At 41.2% G+C, this 16,414-nt stretch overlaps 1 protein-coding gene across 1 annotated transcript; it reads left to right on the top strand.

Moving 5' to 3' along the window:
* The first annotated feature begins 2,450 nt into the window (after positions 1-2,450).
* Positions 2,451-14,431, top strand: lzts3b (leucine zipper, putative tumor suppressor family member 3b). Its single transcript, XM_080894774.1, has 8 exons — positions 2,451-2,653; positions 5,250-6,199; positions 7,128-7,598; positions 7,691-7,858; positions 8,373-8,501; positions 8,934-9,125; positions 10,696-10,926; positions 12,774-14,431. The coding sequence occupies exons 2-8, from the start codon at positions 5,366-5,368 to the stop codon at positions 13,860-13,862; spliced, it is 3,114 nt and encodes a 1,037-aa protein (XP_080750900.1). The 5' UTR covers positions 2,451-2,653; positions 5,250-5,365; the 3' UTR covers positions 13,863-14,431.
* The last annotated feature ends 1,983 nt before the right edge of the window (positions 14,432-16,414 follow it).

The following is a 16,414-nucleotide window of genomic DNA, read 5'->3' as shown; positions in this document are numbered from 1 at the left end:
ACACTATACTATAAGTATCCGTAGCGCCAACTAACCTAAGTGTCTTAAATTCACTAGATAATTACTTTAGATACTTACTTAATTATTTACTACCTGTACACACATCTACACGTGGTGTGGTAAGCTTGCAGTTGTTGATTAAATTAACTTATTGCCTATTTGTCGGTCACAGCAGGCATTTTAGACAAAGACGCAACCAGTCGTAATAAGGATGTGGTGAATTTATTTAGTGGAGCTTCACCTGCCACAACAAGTCAAGGCATAACATGCAAAAAAGGGAAAAAAAATCAAATTGCTTTCAGGTACACAGAGTGGCCACTTTTTGGAGTTTTGAATTCTCTCTGTATGATTTGTGCCTCCAATCCTCTAGAGGAAGCACTGGGGCTCTTTTTCTAAACATCTGTACCTTTAAGGAGAAGCATGAGCAAGAAAACATAATGTTTTTGACCATTGTGTGAAAATACAGAAAAACAGCTCGTCGGTGAAACTTCTAAACTAAGAAAATTAAGATGAAAAAATTCATATGCATGCACATGCAGACTGCTGGTGGAGTTTGTCAAAACCAAACAAAGGGATGTTCTTTTTTAACTCCACACATAAAAAGCAAATGTCAGCCTAAATGATTCTGTGGCAACTTTTGTGCTAATGTGCAAACAAGCATAATCCAAAACTAGAAGAATTTCAGGCAGGTTCATTCTATTATTCTGATAATATTATACTAATAAGTCTGCAGTTACTTCATTCAGGATGTAACAGAAATCTGGGGATTTATTACCTTATACTGGATATTTGTTAGTTCATGAATGACCAGCATTAATGAATTGTTTTGGGATTCTATATGGAGTTTAGTTAAAAAAAATTTTTAGCATTATCTTTCATCGTCAGTTTGTAGAAAGCACAGGAAGCACGGGACAACTGGCCATCCTACCTATCAGGAAAAATATCTTAATCACAAACTCTACTGCTGTGGTTTCAGTAAAACTATTTTATGTCTAATATACATTAGCAATTTTCACCTCTCCTGGGTGGAGTACAAGGCAAAAGAAACAACTTAAGGTATTCACGTGAGATAGATAGGGCATAAAATTGCTACTAGTTGGTCTCACTGGGTTAGTGTTATTGTTATTTTTCATGAAGTCTTGCTCTTCGTCCATCTTCTTCCTCTTATCCAATTCAGTATTGCAGGGGGGCTGGTGCCTATCCCATCTGGCATATGGCAAGAGGTAGGGTAGACCCTGGACAAGTCACCAACACACAGAGACAGACATCCATTCACACTCACATTCACATTTAGAGACACCACTTAACCTAACCCTGTCCTCCTGAGAAGGAAAAAAAGGATCTTCCCATTGAACTTTTGTGTGTGTGTGTGTGTGTGTGTGTGTGTGTGTGTGTGTGTGTGTGTGTGTGTGTGTGTGTGTGTGTGTGTGTGTGTGTGTGTGTGTGTGTGTGTGTTCCTGCCTCTTTGGAGCTCAAAGAGGCCACCCAAATGCATGAGATATCAACAGAAGGCCAGGAATGTCCTCTATTTAGTAGATCAGGACTTATTAAGGTTACTCAGATAATTCAAAAGATATAGGTCAAAAACAAATGTCCATTACAGAGGACATACATGAATGAGCTGGTTCTCAGGAGGCTGTGTTTGGACTTTGGGAAAAAGTCAGAGAACTCAAACAAACATGGGAAGAAAAAAGCCCCACACAGCAAGACCCCAGGCCGGATTTGAACCCAGGGCCACATCACCAAGGTGCCCCAAGTCCTGCTGTATGTCTGTAAATTACAAAAGTGAAAAGATGTAGCCCGGGGCAATTATTTTGGCTGTATGTTTTATTTTAGATGACTCTTATCTAAAATCTCTGGTTCTAGTTTGTTCTAGGCACATTTTCCACAATAAACATTACTGCTTTTGATTTACAGCTCACTGCTCTGTTTCTTCACAATCTAATACACTGCATCCCAGGCAGACAGACGAAAATAGTGACTGGCTGGAGATCATAGAGAAGGAAAAGCTGGAGAATCAGATATTTGATTCAGACACTGGTAGATACCAAAACAGAGCAAAAAGAAGCAGACAGAGACAAACCCGCAAATGAATGATCCTTTTGTTCTGCATCATCAGGCTACAGGGCAGCTTCTTATATATGTAACATATAAATATATGGGGAAAGATGTGTCAGTGTTGAGTATGTTGCATTGCCAAAAAAAAAATTTCTTTGTTCTTTGTTTCATATGCGTTATGATTATGAAGATTAAGCTGACATTTACCATCCATCCATCCATCCGAGGAACTGTCCAGCATATAATACCTCTATAGGTTTTTCCCGGGGGAGAGCACTGGATGAGTGCCAAAAGGGGGCGTTTGTATCGTGCAGCCGGAGGGGCGGGACCAAAGGTGGGTGTGTGTCTCTCAGCTGATGCGCGTATCAACCGACCGACTCCATCATCAGCATCCGACGCTGACAGCGGTCGAAGACAGCATCCTTAATATTACCGAGCCACGGCATCAACGCGGAATAATTCAGAGCCCGACCGACCAGGACTGACGTCTCTGTCTTTTGACATTATTGTTTGTTGGGGCTGCCATCTTACAAAACCGCCAAGCTGCAAAATAGTGAGTAGCCTTTGATGATGGACCGCCAGGATGCTACAATCGGTAAATCAAAGCCACTGCATGATACGTCGTCAATGTCAATGACGATCTGCATTTTAATCTCGATTCATTTTTCCCAGCCAGCGAGGGTCGTGCGCTTGTGTTTTGGCACAGGCCTAGCAAGTAATTGTTTGGGAGCGCAGTCGATTCAGGGCTTGATGCGGATGCTGCTAAAGCCGCCCTTGCCGCCCAGGGATGCAGAGAAAACGGAGAGAGGGAGTCGTGAGGGGAGGGGAATGGGGCAGAGCAGCAGACAGATAGGCAGTGTATTTTACTACTACTACTATTCACCCAAGTGGAAGTAAACCTCTAGTAAATGGCCTGAGAAAGGGAAGTGCATTGCTTGACTGCGCCCTTATCTATCTATCTATCGATCGATCTTTCTACTGTATGATTTTGGTTGATGTAAAAATATCCTGAATCCTACTTTGCGATTCAGAGTAGTGGGTGGCTGCAGATTATACACATATAAACATAGCTTATGTAGGCCATATCAAGGCTTCTGTGTTCTTATCCTTCTCTACAGAGTATATGCTCCTCAGAGTTCCCTGTTTATTTGGCAAACCAAGCTAAAAAATGAATGCACTCTGTTATATCAGTTTTGTGATATATTCTGCTTTCTTAGATTCAGTTTTAGATGTTGGTTCGGTTTTGTGGCTGGTTTTGTTTTCAGGGTTGTTGAATTTTATCTTTGGCCTGTACTAGACAAAATAAGTAAACTGCTAACAGGCCACAAAGAGATTCAAGTGGCACTCACCCATGGTCCCAGGTTGGACTCAGATGGTAATGTTGTTATGTTTAGCATTAGGGTTTCCACTGAGAGATGTGTGTAACATGTAGTCTTCTTTCGCCGAAAGGGACTCATAAAATGAATAGAAACCACAATCATTGCAGTGCAGTTCAGGTCACTTCAAAATAACATCTTTCATATATGTGCTTTTCTTAAAACTGTTTTAGAGACATGTCAATTCCACTTTATGGTAATTTCATTATAGTTTGTGTTGCTGCTGAATTGTACACCATCGCCCTTCTTTTATTGTAGAAATAGTAGAAACTGACTGTGACTACAGTAAATGGGAAGGGTATTTACAGGCCTCTCTGATAGACTGGAGTCCTAATTGCATAACATGCAAAAAAGAAGAAAAAAAAACACATTTACCTTGGAGTATTTAAGATGTATTATTGGTGGATGATTGCAAATAAATTTGCTGTTAATCAAATATTCAACAGCCTGAGCTGTTGCACTGTTTGCCCGGTGGATAAACCAGGCTTAAGTATAGTGATGTAGGTCCGCAGAAGTAAAAACTACATCTTCTACAATGATGCAAAGTTATTCCAGAGCTGATATCCAACTGCTTTAATTGGGTGTACCTAATAAACTGGCCACATTAACAGGAATACACTTTGTGCAAAGTTTACACAGTCCTGCAATAAGAACATTTTTGCAGCAGTTTTGATGTTGAGATTCCAAAATAAAGATGTTGGAGATAAGTTGACAAGTGGTGATATTTGTGTTGGTTTGTGCCACACTACAGATGTTCTCAATGTTCTCAACAGGTCCTTTTCCTGTTTACATGCTCCAAAATGTACTGAGCATAACATCATTAGCTTTATACCCAATGAATTCCATATAAGCCCAGTTTGGATGCTGTGATTTTTCTCAGATGCCCACTATAGAAAATAACCTTCTATACAATGCACTGGTTACCATCTATATGTGTGATTAGTGTTTACAGTATTTCTACACAGCTCCACCCTAAACCCACTCTATCTGGATTTCTGTGATTCCTGGTGTTTCATTTCTATCACAGTTGCTTAGAAAGAGGTCTGACAGGAAAGTATAATAGACCACAAACATCATCACATGTACATGTCAAGTTCTTTTATAGTTTTTTTTAATGGGTTAAGTGAGATGTTGTTTTATGTTGCAATATTGTTCCATTATTTTTATACATTGTGTAGGAGTGATGTCTGAGGAGGAAGCAAAGGGAAAAAATCAGGGAATGAAACTACATCTATCTGATGCAAAGCAAACAAAAAAGAATAATTGTGAGCTTTCCTCAAAAAAAGAGGCTGTGATTGTTGCAGGGCTGGGTTTTTTTTGCACTGTATTCCTGGATTTGTGACCATAGAAAAAGGGAAAACAAACAAGCTAACAAAACAAACAAACAATAGACACATACCCTCATCCTCCAGCTCAGTGATGCTAATGGACACCAAATCTGCATAGTCCGTGTTTTGTATTGGACTGGTATAAGTGACCTGTTCACACTATATCTTATAACTTATGAACATAAACAAAAAAGTCTGAAATTAGTTTGAGAATTTTCACTTTTACTTAGAACATGTTTACAGAGATTAGTGTTGTGATTTCATCATCAAGCTGGAGAAAGTCTTATTTTTATGTTTTATTTTTTCCCTCACTATGCACAGAGTTGTCCAGACTTATCTATCTGACCCTTTTCATTTTTATCATGGTGGGAGGACCACGCTGCCCCTGTATGTGGGCTGGAATCTCTTCTGCAGTTGTTATTGTATAACTAGTCATTATGCAATTACAATATTGTATAACTCCTTTCGTTTTTCTGTGTTCCTCTAGTGTGTGTGCCCCCACTACCTGCATTAGGTTGTGATGACCCACACTACTTCCAAATGTATCTGTGACCCTCCCCAATCCTGACTCCTAACCTCTAATCCTGACCTTTGACCCCCACTATGGGCAGTGTTGGCAGTGGGGTGGCAGGAGAGCAGGAGTTTGCCATGAAGTCTGTGGGCACGAGGACCACCCTGCCCCGAGCACCTCCTCTCTCTCGCCGTTGCCCTGCTGATCGCAGCTGCAGCGCAGAGCGGCTGCCACGCCCCCCGGCGACTATATCAGACGGGACGGCCTCTAGCGATGAACGAGGGAGTGTTAGTATCGGGACTGGGACCTGTACCGGGACTGACCGACCCACCGAAACAGCCTCCTCCACCAACACTGAATGCACCATGACAGCCCCGTCCAACAACAACCAGTTGGACTGTGGCAACGGAGCGGGCAGGAGGGAGTGGGAGAGGCAGCGTGAGAGGGGGAGAGACAGGGACCGGGACCGAGACTGGGACCGGGAGAGGTTAGAGAGGGAACGAGAGAGGGAGAGGAACCGGGAGAGGGAGCGGGAAAGAGTGGAGAGGGAGAGGCTGGAACGTGAGAGGGAACGCGAGAGGGAGCGAGCCAGAGAGCGGGAACGAGAGAGGATTGAAAGGGAGAAGATAGAAAGGGAGAGAGAGCGCGAGAGAGAGAGGGAGAGGGAGCGAGAAAGAGAGAGGCTGGAGAACGAGAGGATGGAAAGAGAGCGAGAGAGGGAAATGCAGGCTGCAGGTTTAGATGTTTGTGGGAACATTGTGGGTCGAGGGGCCAGTGAGAAGAGCAGTGTTGGGATGAGCCAACACCAGCACAGAGAGATGGCAGCCGTCAGAGCCGATAGCGAGAACAATCCAGCCGGCCATAACCACAACCCTCCAAACCACAACCCGCCCAAGATCATGCCTGTGTCAGGAAAACTTGAACAGGTACTTCACACACAGCAGGTCAGCACCTTCAGAGAGGGATTCAAAACAAATCTATTGGGTTACAAGTTAGCAAGAACGGGAAATTATATTTATTTTTGTGACTCTTCTGGAGCTTTTTCCCCCAGAACATTTGTGCATTTCACACAGCTTTAAATTGTTAGCCGAATGTAAATTATTGCAATGAATCACTCTGAGGAGAAAGTTTTAAACACCACTGATTTACATGATACTCTTATATTAAGACTATAAAACATTAGATTTCATTTTTTCCAAGTATGTTTTAACTCAAACTTCCTTTTTTTTCTCATTATTTTATTAAGAAACAGTGTAAACAGTTCATCTTTTCTATGTTGTTTTCCAAAATCTTCAGAATAAAGCACCATCTTTCCACAAACTGTTTCTTTGCTGAGGTTTTTGTGGAGAGCTACTAACACAAAGCAATTTTTTTTTTTAAAAGATGGCAACTTTATTTGGATGTCAAAGATTATTGAAGCTGTATATTAACGTTCACACGCAATAACTTTTAAAAAGCATGAGCTCTGTAAAATGATCTCGTGTTTTTCGTGAGATCTGCTTAGGCTGCTGCCCCCATGACCTGGTCCCGGATAAGCGGAAGATGATGGATGGATGGAGATCTGTAAAAACAGATAGTTATAGTAACCATCAAAAACATATACTTGAGGAATATAATGCATGCCACGTGAAAAATGAGTATTAGTAGGAAGAAATAAATTCAAAAACTATTGTTTTAAGTGGTTTTAAATACATAAAACTTTACATAATATCAGGTTCAGCATTCAAATACATAATATCATCATTTTATTGCTGAAATTTGTACTTTGTTTTACTTTTGTCTGTAAACTGTAGCTCATATGGCTCACATTTTTTTTGACTGTCATTCTTCTGTCCCTCTTCTTGTCTTTCACAGGCAATGCAGAACAACTCAGGCCTTGTGCGTCCTTCTGCATTCAAGCCAGTGGTGCCCAAGAGCTTCCACTCCATGCAGAATCTGGTAGGCCAGGCAGGAGGGGCTGGAAATGAGGGAAAGCATGAGGGAAGGAGTGAAGGGTTCAGCGAGGGCAGAGTAGGCAGGAGAGGCAGGGATGGAGGAGGAGGTGAGTCAGGAGAGGTCCCAGAAGCCCTGCTCCTTGATCAGGACAGCCCAGTGAGGGTTAGCAGAAGTGATGGAGGGGGAACTGGTAATGAAGTGGTTCAGGGAGGCATGTCCGATTCAGGGAGAAACTCCCTGACCAGTCTGCCCACCTACACGGGCTCAGGGTCTGGTTGTGGACCCCCAGCAGTCCTGGGGCCTCTCAGTGCTTCTACCAGCCACATCAACAGATTGGGCATGGTTGGAGCCGCTGCAGGCCTAGAGAAGCTGGAGAAGCCTGGCTACCAGGTGCAGCCATCATCCATGCTTGCTTTGTCTAAGACTAAATGGGCCCTGCTCTTATCATATTTGATGTACCGTGATGTGTTTCTCACCTTCAGAATGGGATCAGCGCCTCAGACAGCGGCCGGTCCTCCTCAGGAAAGAGCTCTTCGTCCTATCAGAGGCTGAGCCACCTGAGTGACGCTCCAGCACCTCTACGCCCCTCTCCCTCCTCGGATGACATCATCCAGGACCTCGAGGATCGCTTGTGGGAGAAAGAGCAAGAGGTCAGAGCCCGCTCAAAAATATCTGACACATGTTAGCATTTAAAGGGCCATTTCACCTCAGACATGAGTTTGTTTTGATTTACATTCTCAGATTTCTTTTCCAAAAGGGCTACCACACCAGTACATTTGAGATTAATGACATTTGAATTTTTGTACACAGAACATTGTAATTAAAAACATAGAGAAAAGACATGAGATCATTCCTTTGCTTTAATCAAATGTGACTTAGGTTGGCCCATTGTATTTGGATGAAACTAAACTGTATCATTCCCAAACTGTTAATAATTATTATTATTATTATTTACCCTATAAATAATGTGATATAATTGATGCAACAATGTGAACATGGCCACATAGGTGAAAATTGTAAAGATTAAGATTTGGATTTGCTTTAAACACCTGAGAATTAAATCTGTCACATTTTACAAATACTACATTCCTCACACATAAAGTTTACTGCCTTCCTACAGTCTGATAGAGTTTCCACTTCCATATGCTGCTTTCCTTTCATCAGGTGCAGCATATGCGCAGAAACCTGGACCAAAGTGAGGCAGCGATCATTCAGGTGTTTGAGGAGAAGCAACGTGTCTGGGAGCGACAGATGGATGAGCTGAGACAAAACTATGCCTCACGTCTGCAGCAGGTGACTTCATTGCAAACTTTCATGCAAAATAATGTTAAGGTGCATTTGCACTTTGTTTTCTTTACTCCAAACGAAAATGATGGAAAGTTTATTAAAGAAATTCTCTGTCAGATTAGTAAGACTACAGAAATTGCATTATATGAAAATGTATTAGGATAGGTTCAAGTGATGGTTATAAAAGAATTTCTATTACAGTTTAAAAACCTTTAGAAAAGCTACATGTGAAGTAGATGTAAGCTTTTAAATGGTTAATATGGCACTCAAGAAATAAGAAAATATAGCTAAAATCCAGTATATTATAAAAAGCATTTAAACACTATACATGTTCTAAACTTTCATAGCTTAATGTATCAGCGTATGTTATTAACTTGTCTAATCATACACTGGTCTTCCAAGTGTAGATATGTTCAAAGCTTGCATTTTCATCTGCAGGTTACCCGTCGTGCTCAGCGTTCCCAGACTGCCCTGCAGGCCCAGATAACCCGTCTGTCCCAGGACAAAAGGAGGCTCCAGGAGGAGATGGCGGCTCTGTTGGCCCAGAGAGAGGAGCTGGAGAGAAAATGTTTGGATTACAGGAAGGAGCAGGCTGACATCTTGCCTCGTCTGGAGGAGACCAAATGGGAGGTGAGATGCGAGGACATGTCGAGATGTTGGGATTGATGAGTACTCAGAATATGTGCATGTGCGTGGGAAATTAACTTTGCTGTGTAATTTTAAAAGTGGTCAAACAGGTTGTGATTCTTTATTTAAAAAATAAGACTTTTTTCTGAAGGAAAAGCACATGTTGACGCCTTGTGTTTGATTTTAAAAGAGGGATTATTGCTTATTCTGTGAAAATCTACTTAACCCTTGTGTGGTGTTCGTATTTTTGTTACTCAGCCAGTGTTCATGGGTCTGGTGGACCCGCTAGAGTTTTGGCTTTCCAAATTAACACTATCAAACAATTTTATGTTAAATTACTCAACAGATGTTTACTTCATCCCAATTACAAGACATATGAACAGCAAACATGGTTAATTTTTTCCCTTTACCTTTGTTAGATCACATTTATGAATTAATGTGCTTCTCGTTTTTCTTTTATATAAAATGTTATAAATAAATCAGTTATAATCAAGTGGAGTGAGTGGAAAGACACAACACATTTACACGTGAAAAAATAATTAATTGTTTAATTTTTCTTTTGAAAAAAACTGAACACGGGTCTCACAGACCCGAACACCATACAAGGGTTAAGTGATCTACATAGAATATTGACTTATCAAATTATTTTTTTTAAACTACTGGGTGAGGTGATAAGAAAGAAAACTGTCGCCAAATATGTTCAAAGTATGAAGGTCACAAATATTTTGTCCCCAAACTGAAATGAAAAATGGTTCAACCTGTTGCAAAAGAACCAAGGAAACCTTCATATAATAGTAACTGAGCACCAAGATAAAGGCATATCGCAGCCTGAATACAACATTTTTATCAGTGAAAGTTTACCAAAAGGCATTTTGACCAGTCTCAATAATTTAAAAGGAATACCTTTTGGACAGCTAAGACAAATTAAGGTCCTTGGATTAAGTCACATTATCTGTAAAAGTCCCCACTATGCTGATTTATAAGTTGTGTGATGAGGTGTCTTGATGAACACGAAATCAGAGTTGTCAATCACAGATCATGGCTTCATCAAACAGTGCTGCTCTCCAGAGACCTGGTATGAGTCTTGATCTTTATGGAAAACAGTGTAAAGTTACAGTTTGGAGAAGGTACAGCTGAACTTCAGAGCAGTTTTCTCAGACAGTCAAACCATCAGATAGTAAGTATGGAACGCCCATTAAGTGCCACAGAAAGCATTTGATTGGACAGTTAATCTCAAAAGGGTGCAGTACACTCTGTTAGGTTAAAGGTTTCAGTATTTTTGGCGATGCTATTTTGCAATGCAAGTGCTGATGCAGAGGTGTTTTAAGTTCTGTTTATATTTGTTTGTCGGTTAGCAGGACTACATCAAAAACCAAAAGTCATTAAAGTTAGAAAATTGGACCACAGCACTTTCTTGTATTAGTTCAAATAAATGTTTACACAGAAAATCAAATGCGGGACGTCTTTTTCTTTTTTTTAATTGAAGTTTTGCATGTATGCAATCTGTCTGTATGAAATGAGATAGGGAGCACATTTACAAAATACCTCTCACTGTCTAACCTTCCTGTGGCAGGTGTGCCAGAAAGCAGGAGAGATCTCCTTGCTGAAGCAGCAGCTGAGGGAAAGTCAGGCTGAAGTGACCCAGCGAGCTGGAGAGATGGTGGCCCTGAGAGGCCAGCTAAAGGAGCTCAATGCCCAGCTGAGGGAACGGGAGGAGGTCATGCTGGGCCTGAAGGACTCCTACAGCAGCAAGAGTGTGGAGCTGGAGAAGTGTGAGGGAGAGCTGAGGAGGACTCTGTCTGAGGTAGGTTTTCAGTCACACCTGAGGACTAAACAATAACGATTACAAATAACAGAAAGCAAAATCATATGAATACTTTATATTAGATTAGATTAGATGAAACTTTATTAATCCCTCGGGTGGGTTCCTCCAGGAAATTCAGTTTCCAGTAGCACAGCACCGACAGAAGTTGCATGTTACAGATACAATAAGGGGAATGAGAGTAAGGATATAAGCATAAATATACCATATATACATATATAAATACAGAATATATAATATGGATAAATAGGATTGCACATTTGAGTGAATATATTGCACAGTGATTATTGCAAATGGTAAATGGCCTGTATTTGTATAGCGCTTTACTTAGTCCCTACGGACCCCAAAGTGCTTTACACTACATTCAGTCATCCACCCATTCACACACACATTCACACACTGGTGATGGCAAGCTACATTACCATCAAGTCGAATATAAGAAAAAAATATTGCAAATATTGCACAGTGTAAAAAAACACTACAGCTGAGATGTTCCTGCCCTCCTTTGTCCCCCTGTTACCCCTCCAGTGAGGAGTTAAACAGTCTGACTGTGTGACAAAGGAGTTTTTAAGTCTGTTGCTTTTTGACTTTCTGGAGAAGCAACCTGTCGCTGAATAGGCTCCTCTGATTGTTTACGACCGTGTGCAGAGGATGCCCAGCATTGTCCATAATGTCCAGCAGTTTCTTTAATGTCCTTTTCTCTGCCACTGTCACCAGAGTATATAAACATATAAATCAATCATTCATTAATATATTACATAAAAAATAATAGTAGCTGATTAAACTGAATTGGTCTCATAAAATATGCCATAGCTTCCCCTGTATAAAAAATTCAGCACAGTCATATTTAATATATTAGTTGCAATATGTTCGTAAGGGTTTGTAATTGAATTAATGAGTCCAACACTGGTTCAGTGTACCTGCTGAAGCTCTGAATCAACAGACACCAAACAGCACAGATGGATATTCAGAATTTTATGCACATAAATGTAATCAAGATTCAAGATTACTGAATCAAGATTCACTTAATCTCAGACAAGATATCAAACTACAGATGAAAGTTCGTCTATGCGGCTAAATATATTTACAAGATAAATTTAAGTGTTCATTTTAATTAATATGTATTGCATTCTCTATATAAATATAAACATATATATAAACAATAAGCAAAATGTCATAATTACAGGCCTAAAGATCATTATCCAGGCCTTTGATAACATACTTCCCATTCTTTACATTTACTGCCATCATTATGTGATGCCAGCATGAGCTTTCTATGTTACTGTAAAATAATAATAAAACATTATCTCATGACCCGTGGCCCACTTGTTTGGTGCAGGTTGAAAATTAAGACAATCGAAACAATCGAAGCCCAGATTTTGCATTTGGTGGAGACAGCTGGCTGCTTCAGGGTCCACAAAAAGTGCAACACGGTGCCGCTCGCACTCCGAAGCAGTCGGGAAACAATTTACAACAAGTGAGATTGCCGGATTGGGATGTTTACCACCAAATCTAGATTGTTGTGTGTTTAATCCTCAAAATCCTTTGGAGGGATTTCAAAAACTTGGCAAGGAGACTAGGACAAATTGGGGATTGGGCAACATTATATATAACAGCTGCAACATTTTTTTCCTTTTGTGCTGAATGAGCTTGTAATCAGCTTACACACATAGAGTAAAATGTCTGTGTACCTTGGTTATTTTTTAGTTAAGGAGGCGTGTTTACATTTTTTTGAAATAAAACATATACATGTGTCCTATGCTAAAGCACACATAGATTGAGTTCAAATAAGGTTTCCTATAATAGCTGTTACCTTTTCCTTTCTGCAGGTAACCATCCTTAGAGAGAAGCTGGGTGTATTTGAAGCGGAGGTGCTAAGTTTAAAACGGGCTCTGAGTGAAGTGAGCAGAGGGGCAGAAGTTGTTGTGAGCCCTAACTTGGCTGCTGCAGGGCTGCTGCCTCCATGGGGAGGTGTCCACTGCCCACGAAACCCAAATGAGCCCTCAACAAACTCCCTCACCCCCACGTCTGACACCCTGCTAAGCCTTCAGAGTGATGAAGCCAAAGCCCAAAGGCAGGAAGCTCAGAGACAAGAGAGGCAACAACGCGAAGAAGCTCAGTGGCGTGACGTGCAGCAACGGCAAGACCCGCACGTTCCGCAGGACCTTCAGATGCGTCAGGATGCCCAAATCCGACCAGAGGCCCAACTCCGCCAGGAGGCACAGCTGCGCCAAGAGGCTCACCTGCGTCATGAAGCCCAGATCCGTCAAGAGGTCCAACTACGCCAAGAAGCGCAGCTGCGTCAAGAAGCGCAGCTCCGTCAGGAGGCCCAACTTCGTCATGAGGCTCAAATGCGTCAAGAGGCCCAGCTACGTCACGAGTCCCAACTCTGCCAGGATGGTCACCAGCCACAGAGGGTCCAGGAGGGTCACTGGGATGAAGCGGGGGAGCTGCGTAGGCAGCTAGAGCAGTTGCAGGCTGCATTACGGCTGGAGCGACAGCAACGGGAACGTCAGGCCCTCAACTTCGACCAGGAGCGCCACACCTGGCAGGACGAGAAGGAGCGGGTTTTGAAATACCAGGCACAGCTGCAGCTCAGCTATGTGGAAACACTGCAGAAGAACCAGGCCTTGGAAAAACGTATGAGCCAGCTGGGAGCTAAACAAACCACAACCACCACCACCACCACTGTTACCACTATCACAACTACTTCCCCCACCTCCTCTAATTCTCCACCTCCGCCACCACCAGCTCTCTCATCTCTGTCTCCTCAGCCTCTGCCGTCTCTCTCTGGCCCTATCGCCCTCACCCTCTCTCCACCTTGTGAAGACCAAAAGGGCCCTCCTTCCCTCCACCAGCTTGCGCCTCCCTGGGCAGGACCCTCACGCCTGGAGAGGATCGAGTCAACTGAGATATAGAGACACCTCCATGGAGGAAATTCTCCATTTCGCACCATTCACAGTGACCAAGGCCTCTCACACAAAGCCACTTCAGCATACAGTAGAAAAACAATTCAGTCTACAATAGAATAAACCAGTACAGTCTGACATACTTTTCAAAGCAACCATAGACACAAAGCAGCAACAGGAGCCGACTGTTAAAATGCAACAAGAACAAAGTCATCTCAACAGGATCTTAACAACACGAATCATTATCGATGATATTTTCAAGCTCCTAAGCAGCCTTTCTATCACTAGTTGCTAATTGCAGCATCCAACATAATCAGTGTTCATGAAAAGTGTGCCACGCTAACGGATGGCAGCAAAACAAAATATTAAATGACGGTGTTTAGATTACAGCGCTAAAACACGAGTCATTTAATGCCAATGCTAGAAAAGGACCAAGACAATCAGGGATATTGTCAGAAACGATCAACAGGAATATAATGTGGTATTTATTCATTGTAAGTCTGTGTCACTGGTTATGTAAAAGTAGAATTAGTGGTCAGAGTGTGTGATGTTAACATTTTTGGCCAGAGAGCGCCTTACTCCAGTCTTTCCAGCATGTGTATGCTGGGAACAGTTAGTGGTGGGGGGGGGGAATCAAGTGTGATGATTTCAGCGCTTTAATCGCGACATTAATTATCAGCAAACCAGTCAAACAGAAGTGTGGCTGGACTATTTAATTTGTAATCCCAGCAGTTAGTAACGTCAGCGGTCTCGCAGACTGATTCAGTTTATTTCAAGTCATTTCATGCACAGGGTCCAACACACATGGCCCATTTAAACACATTATTAAGACCAACAGAGTTTATATTTTCTACAAATTGAATTTAAATAGATATGTTTAGCAGATAATCAGCCCCAAATGCAGGCAGAACAGGTTTCAGGACACAGGAGAACGTGGTTCACCTTCGCTCCAGTATTCCTGCGGTGACTAACAATAAACACCAGGGGTCACTGGAGAGCTTTCACCGCTCCGCTAGCAGATGATGTGAATGGAAGCACACAATTTGAATTTGGTTATTATGATAATTGTGTCATTCACAGCCAAGACATCTGTCAAAGCAGTACTTATCCCCAAAGTTAAAATTTTTATAGAATGTATGATAATCTAGAAAGAAATACTTATAATAGTTATAGATTGTACATTTTTGTGTACGAGAGAAAGCGAGAGCGTGTGCGAGCGAGTGCGTGCATGTGTGTAAACATATGAAAGGCTTCAGCTTATGAGATTGAGGATAGAGGGACTAGTGGCAATAGAGCAAGTGAAGATATAATATAAGCAAAGGGGGATTTTCTCTACAGTAACATGTACATCAAAGCTTGTGAGACTTACATTTCAAACTGAGGAGGTGTGTTTATGCTGGAAAGTCTTACTTTCTTCTGTATATTTCGTTTCGATAAAGCAGGGGATAAGGAAGTGAAAAAAAATCAGACGAGTGGAGAGTCTGCCCCTTTAAAGGGAGAATTCAGGCTAACTGCACTATGTAGTTTCCTACACACAAGTTATGATGTACAGTAGACTCAGATGTGAATATCATGGCTTTTATATGTGTTGTTATGCCAGCATACAAAGATGTTGCTCAAGAATATTAACTTATCTCTAAGGTATTATATAGTATTATCATCTTTATTACTGTTATTATATTATGGTGAACTGACAGAGAAAAAAATATGTGCCATTTGAGCTTTCCTTTATGTGGTTTTTGTTTTTGTTTGTTTTTTAACTGTGTAGATAGCCTATCGGCCTACCATGATGGTGCAATCATAGCAACCCTGTCCAAAAATGATGTTCCTTTTTGATGTAGGTGATAAATGTAGTTACAGTATTGCATTGTTTAGAGAACAAAATGCCACCGATTTTATACATATTTCCAATTTATTGTTTGCATTTATGTTACTAGTACTGCTCTGGCTTGATTCAAACCCACCTCTTTGTTAAATTCAGCAGAACTAATAAAGATATGTGAATAATTCAACCCTTTTAGTTCTTCAGTTGTTCTTATGTTTAAGACTAAACATTTGACTCTGGAAATCAAGTTTGAAAAATCTGACCAAAAGAAATATTTTTATATAATGATATAATGATATATGAAATAATTATTATTACGCTCTGAGTTAGCACCTCAGAGCAAAAAGGCTGCGTGTTTAAATTCAAATTTATCAGGATAAATTTGTATGTGCTCTCTGTCCCTCATTCTGGGTACCCCTGTTTACATCACCATCCACATATATGTATGTTCTAAATTGGCCATAGGTGTGGATGTGAACATAAGCTAGTGTCTGTCTCGCGCCCCAAAGAAAGCTGCTGTCGAGACAGATGATGGGTGGATGGAAGTTGTTACATTGTCTCTTAAAGCAGTGGTTTCCCATTCATTCCCCTCAGATTATTTACAAAGTAGAAGGAGATCAAAAAAAATATCAGTCATTTTTTTTCTTTATACTTCTAAAAACCTCTAAAAAGCATTCAACTTACCGGCCACTTTGTCAGACACACCTGCAATTTAGGCATGCAGGTGCATCCTGAA

The sequence above is a fragment of the Rhamphochromis sp. 'chilingali' genome (assembly GCF_963969265.1).
Source record: "Rhamphochromis sp. 'chilingali' genome assembly, chromosome: 10".
NCBI lineage: Eukaryota > Metazoa > Chordata > Actinopteri > Cichliformes > Cichlidae > Rhamphochromis > Rhamphochromis sp. 'chilingali'.
The sequence above is the reverse complement of the archived record's forward strand: the minus strand, read 5'-3'. Positions and strand labels throughout refer to the sequence as shown.